The following is a 15,249-nucleotide window of genomic DNA, read 5'->3' on the forward strand; positions in this document are numbered from 1 at the left end:
TTATGGACATAAAGAGAGTGGATTAAGCAAAGGACTCAAAGCTATGGTTCTATTTTACCAGAATAAGTTGACACATCTCAAATACAGCAACTCCACTAGCAGTATTTATGGACACATAAAATACTCAATAATAGATGTAATCTTTCTCATTTCATGAAAGAGAATCCTACATGGTCAATTTGAAACATGTTGTCTCACCACGTGTGGAAAAATTCTAATTCCTACTCCTCTTGGTCTATCTTCCCCCAAGATTGTATTTATTTTTCAAATATATGAAACACCACCAAAATCTCAGTGATGTCACCATGAAAGGGTAAATGCAGTAAAAGAATATCATCAAATGATTCAATGATTTTTTTAAAGAGAGGTGACTTCATAGCCATCAGCTAGAACTCAAAGAGTTCTGGTGGCTCTTTATCATCAAAATGATTATATTGGCATCAGAAACCCACACAACAGCAGCTTTTATAAATAATTGCCAGATAGAAGTATCACTCACTGAAGCTGGGTCTGTCCATTCTTTGTGACAATAAAGAAATTGCATGGCAAACAGCAGCAATCTGTGAAGACCGGCAAATCATGCTTGCCTAAGCCATCCCTCCAGATTACACTGTTTGCCTTCGTTGGTCAGCAGGTTAGTGAAATGTCTTCTCTTTGAAAGGCAGGACATCATGAAGATGTGTATACATCTTTTGCTTGCAGTTATGTAATGGTGGAGACTTTTAGATCCATATAAGGATCCATTCATTAGATTCGTGCAAACATCTGAAGAGAGATAGTGGCAACACTCAAGTTTCCAGAATGCTGTTCTGTCAAACAATTCTAGTCTGAAGACACGCACCCCAGTGATCAAATCTGAATCCACGTGTGCCATTCTCTTGCTCACGGAAACATAATCTTTGTCTGCATTGCTAAGCTCAATAGTAACTTGTCCTGTTTTTTAATTTTTTTTTTAAATTTTATTTTTGAGAGAGAGAAGAGACAGAGCGTGAGTAGGAGAGGGACAGAGAGAGATAGAGGGAGACACAGAATCCAAAGCAGGCTTCAGGCTCTGAGCTGTCAGCACAGAGCCCCACATGGGGCTCAAACCCACGACCCGTGAGATCATGACCTGAGCTGAAGTCGGGGGTTTAACTGACTGAGCCATAGTAACCTATGCTTAAACAGCAACCCAACAGTAACATGTTCTTAAATTTCCCTTGTGTGTCACCTATTGACAGGGCCAGATTGATAAAGGTCCTCTGTGGTCCACTTCAGCTGACCAGTCCCCAGCTAGTCTGCTCCTTCAAATTACTGGACACAGCCAAAAGGGTTCTCTGAGCAAGTCCCAACAGAAAAAGAAAGAAAAAACTGCATCTTACTTTTCCCCCTTATTGAAACTTCCTTTCTGTCTGACTGGTTCCCGATAACTAAACACAGATCATGAAAACTAAAAGATTAATCCTATTTTCTGATGAGATGCTCTCAACGTAGTATATCATCTAACAGAATATGAGAAAAAAAAAACAAAAACAAAAACAAAAAAACAACCCAAAAAGCATCATCTGTGATTTAGAGTTGGAAGATGATGATAATGTAAAATTTTAGGAAAATAGCCAGAAGAAATTTTGTTCCTGATGTCATTCTTCATTATCCCAGAACATCCACTATGCTAACTTAGTCCCAAATACACGGTGGAAGTGACCAACATCTAAAATTAAATTTTAATTAATGAATCAAAGTGAAATGAAACCCCAACTTCAAAACCACAGTAGAGACAGAACGCAGTCTTGCGAGCAGGCAGGATGGCATGGGGGTGTAGCTCCTGTTTTTTTCTGATTTAAATCAGGAAGCTCTGAATCTACAAACCTGCACTGGTTTTAGAGCCCGGGCCCAATCAGGGCTGTTGATCATGTGAGCCAGAAAGCAAAAGGATAACAAAACCAGGCAACGGTTAAGTCACGTTTTGTATGTGCCAAGCACTGGCCAAGCTCTGCCAAGCTCTGTTCTGAGCACTGGTCACAAAGTAGCTGGAATGAACAGTGTGAGGTAGGTAATTTCGTTATCTGTGTAAACGAGGAATCCAAGGCCTAGCACCTTGAGAAAACCGGGGCTTCTCAAACATTACTGCGCGCTATTTGCCTGAGGACTCTTTTTAAAAACACACAGTTGGTGATTCAGCAGGTCTGGGATGGAGCCTTCCTGACAAAGTCCTGAGTGACGATGCTATTGCTGGTCTACAGACCAGAATGAGAGCGGCAGAAAGTTAACTGTCGAAGGTCACGGAAGCAGTAAGAAGCAGAGCTGGGATGTGGCTCGGTCAGCCTGGCTCATCGCCACTAAACGTAGCATCTGTGTCACAGACGTTTCACACGCAGGGGTGCTGTGGCACAAGGATTAGAACAAATAAATGCCTATCACCTTTTCCTATGGCACTTGCCAGCAACAACCAATATTTATTAAGGGCCTACCATGTAACAGGCACTGTGGGAAACAGAACATAAAACTATTCCCTGGCCTAACGGATATTTATTTAATCCACTAGACAAACAATTAACCATTTGATTCCCTTCTAATTACAATTCCATTGGTTGAACATTTTGATTAGTTTAATTATCATACACAGAGAAAATAGAGCATTAACTTCCAAAGAATCAGAGTACAATAACACACTTCTAACAGTCAATTTAATTCCATCTCTGGGGACTGAGGAAGAAATTTTTAGATATTACAGAGCTTCAGCGGTATCATTTGGGTAATAAATTATAGCTCAATTAGACTTAGAACGTGTAGGAGTTTGGGGGGCCCCTGGGTGGCTCAGTCGGTTAAGTGTCCAACTTCAGCTCAGGTCATGACCTCACCATTTGTGAGTTCAAGCCCCATGTCAGGCTCTGTGCTGACAGCTCAGAGCCTGGAGCCTGCTTCGGATTCTGTGTCTCCCTCTCTCTCTTCCCCTCCTTGGCTCGCCCCCTGTCTCTGTCTCTCTCTCTCCCTCTCAAAAATAAATAAACACACAAAAATTTTTTTTTTTTTTAAAAAGAAGGTGTAGGAGTTTGGGCCTGATTCTATGGAATTACCTAGAAAAAAATTTAAAAAACAAAGTTCTCATAGTTTTGTTTTGTTTTCACTTATAATGAGTGTTTCAATTTCTGTTATAAAATGGACATTTTGCTAATTCCTATTTTCATTACTAGGTAGAACAAAGGTTCTTGAATTACGTGTAAATCTCTTGGAAGCTACCGTTCATACAAAATAACACCTTCAACAAAACATCCACAGAATTTCCATTAGTCTTCATTTATTCAGAACAAATTCAGAAAGTTTTAAGAGTTTATTATAGGCAGCCAATTCCCACCACTTAATTTGTAATTTTTCTCTTTATCTTCCTTGTAACAAATCAAGAAAATGGAATCCAGCAGCCTGCCCGCATTTTTGGCACAGTCTGCATTAATTAGAACACTTCAACGATTCCCAAGACGGACCTCACCGGCTATAAATATCCTGCCTCGGCTCCCACTCTCCTGTCAAGTGCAAATCTTCCCGTCTTGGCACATGCCCAGGGTCCTCCGAAGGACCTCAGAGCTCAAAGAGCAAAAAATGTAAATGCTTTACTTGGTGGGCATTAGACCCGTAGGAGACAGATGACCGCGCTACCCACGGTGGGACCTTTAGAGCGCGCAGTCACATCAGCCCCATTTAGTCCAGGGCACGACTTCTCCCTTTCCTTTTTAATCAAAATATTCCCTTGCAGAGGTGACATCAGAAGAATCGATACCTCTGAGGTCCCTGGTGAGCACCCCTGTCATCTCCCACCACGACCCCCTGGAGTTCATTTTTAACTGCTTGTGTTTTACAACCATCGCAAAGGACAAAACACTTCTAACAGAGTCATGTGTTAGGCCACACCAGAAGCACGGGGTGGAAAGGCCAGCCTTGGTTTGTCTCCTTTCTTCCCGCAGGGAGCCCACTCCCCACTCAGCCGGTGAGTCATGGATGGCGTGAATTGCTCACTCACGTGGCTCTGGGCTTTCCCTCTCAGATTCTCTGTCACACAGAGGACACATGGCTCTTCTCCCAACTCTTCTCCATTTCCCAACTCTTCTCCATTTCCAAGTACTTAAGAAAGAAAATGCAAGATGTTGGCAGACCTTCTTAAATACCAGAAGATAGGAGGGATGTGACAAAAAGGTTATCATGGCCATTTGGGTCACTGAAGGTTTTGGCGTCCAGAGCCCTCCACAACAGGAGCTCACTCCCCAACCCCCAACCACCTTTCCAACGTCATCAGTCCTCCGAACCTGTTGTAGGTCATGGTCACCAGCCATGGTCATCACTGTCAGGACGCTACACAAGCTCGTCCCCCTCTGAGTGTGACCAGCCCCTCACCACCTCCTCCAAAGCCCCCATCCTCTGCCAGCCACAGACAAGTCTTTCCGGACTCTCAGAGCCCATCCTCCAAAGCACCATACTGCTTTGATTTGCCTTTTTTGTTCAGAACTCACTCCACTTAAATTGTATACATACATCTTCTAAACTGTGAGCTACTTGAGGGTCTGGTTCTTCTCATTAACCCCTGTTATCTCCTGTTGCTGGTTTATTATACATACGAAGTTCTCCAAAGTTCTGACACATGCTACAACATAGATGGGCCCTGGAGACATCATGCTAAGTGAAGTGAGCCAGTCACAAAAAGACAACTACTGTATGGCTTCACTCATACGAGGTGTCTAGAGTAGTCAAATTCGTAAGAAATAGAAAGTAGAAGGCTGGCTGCCAGAGGCTGTGGGGAGGAGGGATTAGGGAGTTATTTCGAGGGTATGTAGGGTTTCAGTTCTGCAATATGGGAAAGTTCTGGAGATGGGTTACACAACAGTGTAACTATGCTTAACTCTACTGAGCTGTACATTTAGGAATGACTAAGATGGCTCCTGTGTTCTTTACCACATGAGAGTAATAAAAAGTACTCAGAAGGTGAGCTGATGACAAATGCAGGAACTGACTGCTCTGTATGGAGGGCTCAGTTATCCCTAGCCACCCCTTTACCAAGTTGTGACTGCTTCCAGGTAACAAGTATTTCCAGTACTCTGCTAACCCCATGGCACATTGCACCCTGCTCTCCACACGCAATTATTAACCATTTTACCCACCAGGTGTGATAAATGGGTTCAAGAGTTGTAACGGCTATATTTTATATGCTGAATAATACTTCATGGCCATATGACAATATATGTACCACCATCCATGTTCCAGCCAATGGAAGTACGAAGTGTATGAGACTTACTTGCTTTTGATGAGCATACTTTCAAAGTGGTGAACAAAACCATGACAAGTAAACACACTACGGTAGATATAAAGCACAATCAACAGGAAGCAACAACTCATTCTGCTTTTGGAACAGTGTTCAGACTTCTTGGAAAGGAATATAGGACGATCCTCCCCACACACACCTCAAAAACCCACCCAAAATATGTCATGCTGGCAAAATTCCCGCTACTGTGCAGTATCATTTTCCATATTTTCACTTATAATATTGAAAGAGCATGTTATAGCAAAAATGTCTATGTTGGAGAAAAAAATAAGTTCTTGGCAAAATCGTAATGTATTTTTTATAATTTTACAGGATAGCAACCTTAAGTTGCTCTCTTATGACTGCCAAAATTTTGTTGTTTCTGGGAAGGTTTACACAAGAGACTCTCCTTAAAGCTGTTTGATGCACCAAGAAATCCACACTCTTGGGCTTAAAGTCATTAGCATGTCTTATGCGTATTTTCAAGTACTTGAGATTTGATTTTGGATCAAATGAGAATTAAATCTGAAGTTTATCACTCTATTTCATTAGTAGGCCTCCATGACTGATTTGTATTTGGCAGATGTTAACTAATTTATAATCCTGCAAATAATGTTTGTCTTACACTACATTCAACCACTGGCTTAAAAAAAAATGCTGTTAAGAACATATTCTCTGATAATCATGATACATCTACAGTGAGTATCCAGAGCTCAAGCCTTAAAAGTAATTACATTTATTTTTTAATAGACTTTATTAATTAGAGTAGTTTTAGATTGACAGTGAAACTGAGCAAAAAGTACAGAGTTCTCATAGACACCCCTCCCCAACACACACACACAACCACACAACTTGTTCCACTACCAATACTCCACAGCAGAGTAGCCACATTTGTTTTAGTCGTGATCCTACACTGACACACCATTATCACTCCAAATCCACAGTTCACACTAGGGCTCCTTTTGGTGTTGTATATTCTATGGGTTTTGACAAATGTATACGGACATACATCCACCATTATAGTATTATACAAAGTAGTTTCTATGTCCTAAAATATTCTGTGTTCTGAGTGTCCGTCCTTCCCTCTCCCCAATCCCTGGCAATCTGTATAGACACAGATCTTCGCTGTATCTGTAGCTTTCCAGAATGTCATATAATTGCAATCACATAGTATGTAGGCTTCTCAGATGGGCTTCTTTTACCTGGTACTATGCACTTAAATTTCCTCCCTGTCTTTTCACGGTTTGATAGCTCATTTCTTTTTAGCCCTGAATATTATTATTTCTGGATGGACCACGTTTCATCTGTTCACCTTTGGAAGGATCACGGTTGCTTCCATGTTTGGGCAATTATAAATAAAGCTGCTATAAAAGTCTGCATGCAGTTCATTGCATAGACATACATTTTCAATTCAGTTGGGTAAACAGCAAGTTTTAGCTGCTATGTTGTATGGTAAGAATGTGTTTAATTTTGTAAGAAACTGCCTTCAAAATGGCCACACCATTTCATTTCCACCGGCGATGAATGGCAGTCGGTGTTGCTCTGTTCCCTCATCAGAATTTGGTGTTCTCAAAAGTTTTGGATTTAGGCTATTCTAATGAGTGTGTAATGGTATGTCATCATTTCAAACTGTAATTTCCTAATGACATATAATATTGAATATCTTTTCTTATGCTTATTTGCCATCTATATAAATTCTTTGGTGAGGTGTCTGTTCACATCTTTTGCCTATTTTGTAATTGGTTTGTTCATTTTATTGCCGGGTTTTAAGAATTCTCTGTATATTTTGGATAACAGTCAATCAAATGTGACTTTTGCAAATATTTTCTCCCAATCTGTGGCTCGTCTTCTTATTCTCTTGACATTGTCTTTCATAGAGGAGAAATTATTCATCTTAATGAAGTTCAGCTTATCATTTATTTATTTCAAAGACCGTGCCTTTGGTGCTGTATCTAAAAAGTCATCACCATATTCAAGGTCATCTAGGTTTTCTCCCATGCTATATTCCAAGGTTTTTATAGTTTTATGTTTTACATGTAGGTCTAAGATCCATTTTGAGTTAATTTTTGTGAAAAGTATAAGATCTGTATCTAGATTTTTTTCAAGACATGGGTGTCCAGTTATTCCAGCACCATTTGTTCAAAAGATTATCTGTTCTCCATCCTATCGCCTTTTCTCATTTCTTAGAGATCAGCTGACCATATTTACGTGGGATTGTGTCTAGGATTTCCATTTTATCCCATTGATCTATTTGTCTATTCTCCCACCAATACTATACTGTCTTGATTATTGTAGCTTTATAGCATGTCATAACAAGGAGCAGCCTCAATCCTCTGTCTGTTCTTCTTCAATATTGTGTTGGCTATTCTGGCCTCTCCATATAACTTTAGGATTGGTTAATCAATATCCACAAAATAACTTGCTGGCATTTTGATTGGACTTGTGTAGATCAAGTTGGGAAGCTAACATCTTGGCAATACTGAATCTTCTTTTCCTTGACCATGAAATGTCTCTGTATTTTTTAGTTCTCTGATTTCCTTCAAAAGAGCTGTGTGATTTTCCTAATTATAGATGATGTACATATTTTGTTAGGTTTATATCTAAGTGTTTCATTTTGAGGGGTGCTAATGTACATGTTACTGCATTTTAATTCCACTTGTTCATTGCTGGTCTGTAGGAAAGCAATTAACTTTTGCATATTAATTTTGTATCCTGCAACCTTGATATTAGTTCCAGGAAGTGTCTGTTTGTTTGTTTCTTTCTTTCTTTCTTTCAGATTTTCTACATAGACAATCATGTCATCTGTAAACAAAGACAGTTTTATGTCTTCTTCCCAACTGGTTGCCTTTTATTTCCTTTTCTTGTCTTATTTTATAGCTAGAACTTCCAGTATAATGTTGAAAGGATTGGTGAAGGCCATTTATACTTTTATTTCATATTTGTCTATCTTTAAATTTTTTCTATAAAATGTCTTTGAGTTATATTTCAAAAGTCATCTTTCATTTAGTAAGAAGATATATGCTTATTTTATAGTAAAATGTTCTTCATTACTAATGAAATGCTTTCTTAGTAAGCTGAGGCAAAAAGACTTGAAAGAATTGGATAAAATTAGCAAGTGTTTTATTTTTAAAAAGAGAAAAATAGGAGGTGCGCCTGGGTAGCTCAGTCAGTTAAGCATCTGACTCTTGATTTTGGCTCAGGTCATGATCTTGTGCTTTGTGCGTTCTATCCTCGCATCAGGCTCCACACTGACAGTGTGAAGCCTGCTTTGGATTCTCTCTCTGCCACCCTCCTTCTCTCATTCTTTCTCTCTCTCCCTCTCTTTTTCTCAAAAAAAAAGTTAAAAAAGAAAAAGAAAAAAATGGTACACCATGTGATATAAAAATTGAGTTTTAAAATTTGACTACTTGAAGGGCGTGGCGGTGGCTCAGTTGGTTGAGCATCCAATCTCGATTTTGGCTTAGGTCATGATCTTGTGGTTCGTGAGATCGAGCCAAGAGTTGGGCTTTGCACTGACAACATAGAGATTCTCCCTCTCTTCTTCTGCCCCTCCCCCACTCATGCTTTTCTCCCTCTCTCTCTCTCCCTCGCTCTCTTATTCTCTCTCTAAAATTAGAAAAAAAAGTAAGAACAGTATCTCAGAAACATAGCAAAAATTTGATTACTTGACTATAATTAATTTAACATGATTCTTCAAAATGACTTATTGTCAGACTGTGTCTACTGTTTATAATCAAAATGTCTAGAGCAAATGCAGAAATTCATTCTTTCTTCCTGATATCTATATTTTGAGGAGTATAGGCTACTGGATACTTCAAACACAAGCTCTGGAGTAAGACAATCCTTGGTAAAATCTTGCCTTGTCTGAATCCATTCTTCAAATACCCTGATGCTATTAGCTCTCTACAATGAGGATAATGATATTGCCTACCTGGTGGGGCTTCTAAAGAATTAAATAAGACATTCATGGGAAAGAATGCTTAGTACAGTGCCAGGTTCACAGCAAGCACTCAAAGATGTTGACCATTATTATTACCACTACTTCCTGATGTTATTGGAATTAGCATATTTCTAGGATTCACAAGCAGCCAATTCAAAAGGCAGCTGACTTAGCCAACTCCCTAAATCAGATCTCACTCTACTGCATGGCTCAGAACTCTTCCAGCGGCTCCCTTCTCATCAGGGTGAAATTTAAGATCTACCACCCTGTATGCAACTTGCCCCCATCTTGACCCCCTTATGACTTCCCTTCTTCTTTTTGTTACACACTCCTTCTGCCCCTGTCTTGGTGGCTTCCTTGCATTCCAAGCCTCGGATCCATACCTGGCTCTCTTTCTGCCTGAGATCCCTCTGTGGGTGCTCTCCTGAAATGTCACTTCATCAGAAAGGCCTTCTTAGTACCTTATACAAGACAGCACCCTTTCTAACACTCTCTACTCCCTTTACTCTGGTAAATTTTTCTCCAGAGGACATATAATTACTAGTTATTTGTTTCTTTGTGTATTATCTGCTCCCCAAGTAGAATGAGATCCAACCAGGTAGGCATTTCTTCTGATTCTATTTCCTACTACATCCTTGCACCTAGAATTATGCCTGGCACAAGGTGGAGATTCACTGACTTTTTGCTATGTAGTAAATTAACTGTAAATTAATGACAAATATTAGAGAATATTGCAATTTTTTCTCTAGGCCCAACAGCTTCATATTATCTGATTGTCAGGAGGTGATGAATGGCTCCTCATTAAGGAAAAAAGATGTTACATGAGAACTTAGTTCATGCATGGGTACCTTGGAGCTCAGAAGTAGCTTACTCAATGTTCTTAATCAAATGTTTACAAATTAATGCATTTTATGCATTCACAATATTTGAAGCAATATAATTTCTTATTTAGGGTATTGTTACTCAGGAAACAGAAGTGAGCAGTGGGGCCGGCTGAGGGTAACGGGGCTGAGAGGCTGTTCACTGAGCAAGTTGAACATGAATGCCAGAGGACTTGGATCTCAGCTAAAGGACAGCATTCCAGTTGCCGAACTTTCAGCAAGTGGACCTTTTGAAAGCCATGCTCTTCTTCAAAAAGGTCTTCCTTGTGTGAAAAATGAACTTTTGCCTATTCATCCTCTTGAATTATCAGAAAAAAAATTCCAGATCAACCAAGATAAAATGAATTTTTCCACACTGAGAAAAATCCAGGGTCTGTTTGCTCCACTCAAATTACAAGTGGGATTCAAGGCAGTGCATCAGGTTCAGCGTCTTCCATTTCCTCCAAGCTCAAACCTTTCACGGGGTATTTTGAGGGGTCATGATGAGACTCTTGGATTTGAGGATATTCCTAATGACCCGTCACAAAGTGAACTAATGGGAGAACCACCCTTGATGGTGGAATATAAACTGGGTTTACTGTAATCTGTTGTGATGATGTTCATGAAAATAGAGGGGCTGCATCTTGTTTACAGTCCTCTTTTTACTATAATTTGATGTACACCACATTAAAAGTACTGACACATGAGAATTCTTGCCAAAATAGTGTCTGCGATCATTTGAAATTATTTGGGTCTTTGGTCTATTGCCATGTGACAATTGAAAGCACTCAAGGGAGATGGTTTTAAAACTCCCAATTTGGTGCCTGGGTGGCTCAGTCAGTTAAGCGGCCAACTTCGGCTCAGGTCATGATCTCACAGTTCGTGAGTTCGAGCCCCCCATCGGGCTCTGTGATGACAGCTTGGAGCCTGGAGCCTGCTTCGGATTCTGTCTCTCCCTCTCTCACTGCCCCTCCCCTGCTCATGTTCTGTCTCTCTCTGCCTCTCAAAATAAATAAACATTTTACAAAATTAAAAAAAAACAACTCCCAATTTATATGAAAACAGTATATGTCTCTAAAAGACTGTTGCTAATGAGTATTTTAAAACTGTGTACACATCTACAATGCAACCTATTATCTGGGTATTCTATAAATTTAGTTTTGAAACCATTATCAGCATTTGAGTCTGCAACCTTCATAGTCATGTCTTTCAGAATAAACTTCTGTAACTGATTTTAGTGGCAACACTTCAAATTACGTACAAAGCAAAGTGTTTACATTTTACCTTGTTTCAGTATAGCTCATTAATATTCACAAGAATAATATTGGCTATATTGATGCTATTTTAGAATTATAGCTATTCTTCGATTCTTTGAGGTTGAAAGTATATGTTCAAAGGTTTTGATTTTGGTGTTGTCTTTAAAGTGAAAATTTAAGGAAAGCAACCAGGATATGTTGATTAAAATAAAAAGGATATTGTTACTCAAAGCATGGCTGCTGGAGCCACACTTAGAGCAGGAACAGGAGTGCAGAGAAATGCAGATTCTCAGCCTTGACGCCACATTGACTGGGCTGGCGCAGCCCTCACGGGACTCTGCTGAGTGCTATGTCTTGAGAACCACTCCTCTAAGGGACACTTGGATGATCCATTTGAGTTCCTTGAATCCCACTCATAAACCACAATATAACATGTCCTAGATTCTAAGTACAGATCATATGATTGCTTTGGTTATTAATGTAGAACATGACATTGTCTCTCATATTACTCCATTATCTTTTGCCATCTTTAAATACCTAAAAAACACCTTCCAGGGTTTCCGGAAGTTCAGATTTGTTTCAGCTACTTTTGTCGCTACCGCCCAGCTATTCACCCTTTAAAACCCTCCTGAGTTCAGCCAGCACCTAAATTCTTCCTTCTCGGATTTGAACACCTTAGAAACAAGAACAAAGTTGGTTTATTTCTCTTAAATTTCTTTCTTTGAGGCAGAGTTTTTCAAACACGTTGTAACAAGGGATTTTCTTTCCCCAAAATGAAACATGCTATAGATGGGTTATATGTGAAACTGATAAATAAGAGACTGTGCTTGGCTGCCATGGGTTGGCTTGGTTTGTCCACTGTCTTCCCCCGACCTGCCTCCTTCCTCCCACCTAGTTGAGGCCACTAGGCAGGACCCACAGTTGTAAGGTTGGAAAACCTCTGCTATCAGGCATAGTTTCTCCGAGTGTGGTCAGCCCAGGATTTCTGGGCCTTTCTCCCACCCACCTGAATTAGAATTAGTTCTAGAATAGCAGGGAATGAGCATCCACAGGTGACTCTTGTGCACACTGGAGTGAATCATCGTTCTAGAAACTCTACACTGTCTTTTTTAGCAAAGAAAAATAATCATGTAAGCGCACGGTCTGCCCACAGTTGTTCCAAAGAATCCCAATCAAGAGACTAAATTCATATGAATACTGAAATTACCAAGGTATTTTAAAAAGTGTTGTCAAATAATTAAATAAAGCATTAATTCTAAAAGTTAAATATACAGAAATTATGTTGTATGCCTTACTACATTGACCATTTTAAATAATTTAGTAAACATTTGTCATCAGTCTTCTAGGAGATGTTGGGGGAAACTATAATGAACTAGATGGACGTCCTGTCTTCAATAAGAAGGAGTATATGCTGAGAACCTGTATATAAGTCTTCTGAAAAGGAGATGATTCTTCCCAGGTTTGAAGATGAAGGGATGACTTTTTGTAGTTCAATTTTAAGTTTAACACAGAGTTAAGTCTTAAAGTTGACCTGGGACAACCCATCTCTCCTTTCCCTATCCTTTCCAGATTCTACAAAACTAGCACATGCCCCTCACACACAGCATGCAGGGTTCCAGCAGAGCTCATTCCTGGTCTGGGGCCGGGGCAGGGGGAGGGGAGAATCCCATAAGGATGCCACCCCTGCCATTTACCTGGTGCATCCACAAGTGGTACATTGGCCAGTCCCCAGCCCTGCAAAATGCACATAGGTAACAGGCCACCAGTCAGTGGGCTAATGAGAACAAGATGATCAGAGAGAAGTCAGATGTAACCGATGGAGGTTGATGTGATAAGTCTAACTAAACAGTCTCGTCATGGAGCATACAATAATCTGAAGGCTCCAACTATGGTGGTGTTGGCATTTTCAATATTGCATACATTAATAAAAGCTTATTTAATCTCTTGTTTGGGTTGAAAGAATTACACATTTCAATTAAAAATATGAAGTGGATGTTAAACATTTTGTAGAATTTTCTGAGAGCCTACTGGTATCTAAATCCCTATGGTAAAAGAATATTTTCTTAACTAAAAGGATTATGGTCTAGAAAGACATAAATTGAAGGTAACAATAATGCCAAATTTATTCATCATTAAATAAAACTGAAGAAGACTAAAAGCAATTTTATAATAAGAAGAAACCATAAGATTTGCTTTTAGTCTTTAGGTAAATACCACTGATGAGATGGTACAGTCAGATACATTAAACTGATTGAAATGTGTGAATAAGTACAAAGGATAATTATTCTACTAATATTATTAATGTTCAGATGATAAATATAAAGGTTTGATCTTGCTCTAAAGAACATAATCTTTTTAATTTTTGGAAAAAATTATTTTTGAAAATCATACCAAATAACCAGTTCATTTTTTTGCTAACATAATGAATCCAATTTGTTGACCCATAAATAAATATTTCAAAGGTATATAAATATATAGTTTAATTATATTTAATGTATATTTTAACTCTCAAATATATCCTGCTTGGGCAAAGTACATTATTTGGTTACCCTGCTAAACAATAGATGTAAATGTTTTGGACCTTATGTTTTGAAACTTTGCATCAACTGTATCTTACTGAACATTATTTGCAATTTACAACCCATTATAAGAATACAGCATTAATTATTTATCCATCCTCCTATTTAAAGACAGCTATGTCATTTCTTTTTTTTTTAAGTTTTTAATTTTTTTTTTTTTTAATTTTTTTTTTTTTTCAACGTTTATTTTATTTTTGGGACAGAGAGAGACAGAGCATGAACGGGGGAGGGGCAGAGAGAGAAGGAGACACAGAATCGGAAACAGGCTCCAGGCTCTGAGCCATCAGCCCAGAGCCTGACGCGGGGCTCGAACTCACGGACCGCGAGATCGTGACCTGGCTGAAGTCGGACGCTTAACCGACTGCGCCACCCAGGCGCCCCTTTTTTTTTTTGAGAAAGAGAGAACATACACCTGTGGCTCATGCATGAGCAGGGGAGGAGCAGAGAGAGAGGGAAGAATCCCAAGCAGGCTCTGCACTCAGATAATGACCTGAGCCAGAACCAAGAGTCAGACCTTTCACCGACTGAGCCAACCGGATGCCCCAGCTTTGTCATTTCTCTTTATTCACAAACTTCAGGGGTCCCATGATGGTCATCTACATGGGTGTCTCCTCACTACTCTGAGTTCTAGAAAATGCATATCTGGAAATCCATTAATGACTGTGAAGCTGTGCATTGCTCTCTATGATGGCTGAATCAATATCCTTGAATCAACATCCTTATCATCATGTACCAAAGCACTTTCTGCCGTAAATCCTAACCAATACTTGGTATCGTCAAACTTTTAAATATTGGCCCATCAGGTAGGCTGCAGCGATACAATATTGTTGGAATATTAATTTCTCTGATCATTAATGAGATCTTGAATGTATTTCCATGTTAATTGATCACTGTTTTCTCCTAAATGTCATTTTACCTACTACTTTGGTTCCTCCTGTTTTTGTACCCATCAAACTAATCAATGTTATTTTTTATATCAATGTTCATTTAGACTGATCCGTATTTACCCTTGTATTTTCTGAGCAAGGTCTCTTATATCTCTTTTGGTCACCCTGGGTTCAAACCACCCCTCCCTGTTGTGAATAACATTCTTTCAGACTGAGTACAAATACTCTCAGTGTTTGTCTGAAAGCGTCTTTATTTGCTTCTCACTTTTAAGCAATAATTTTGTAAGGTATTTTAGGTTTAGAATTCTAAGTTAACAAGTATATCCTCCTCAGTCATTTGATATGACTCCACTGTCATTTTTCTTCCATTATTTCTGCCAGGATCGATTCAAATTATTACTGCATTGCAAGTAATCTATTTTCTTCATTTGATTTTAAGATCTCTTTTTCCTTGTTCTTTT

The 15,249-nt window shown here is 39.2% G+C and overlaps 2 protein-coding genes across 3 annotated transcripts in view; one reads left to right on the forward strand and one right to left on the reverse strand.

Moving 5' to 3' along the window:
• PRKN (parkin RBR E3 ubiquitin protein ligase) overlaps window positions 1-15,249 on the reverse strand; it is a 1,348,128-nt gene that overhangs the window by 895,991 nt on the left and 436,888 nt on the right. The gene's annotated exons all lie outside the window — the stretch shown is intronic.
• Window positions 9,509-10,776, forward strand: LOC122490163 (proteasome maturation protein-like). The gene has a single exon (XM_043592717.1). The coding sequence runs from the start codon at window positions 10,245-10,247 to the stop codon at window positions 10,668-10,670; it is 426 nt and encodes a 141-aa protein (XP_043448652.1). The 5' UTR covers window positions 9,509-10,244; the 3' UTR covers window positions 10,671-10,776.

This window comes from Prionailurus bengalensis, chromosome B2 (genome assembly GCF_016509475.1).
Source record: "Prionailurus bengalensis isolate Pbe53 chromosome B2, Fcat_Pben_1.1_paternal_pri, whole genome shotgun sequence".
Taxonomy (NCBI): domain Eukaryota; kingdom Metazoa; phylum Chordata; class Mammalia; order Carnivora; family Felidae; genus Prionailurus; species Prionailurus bengalensis.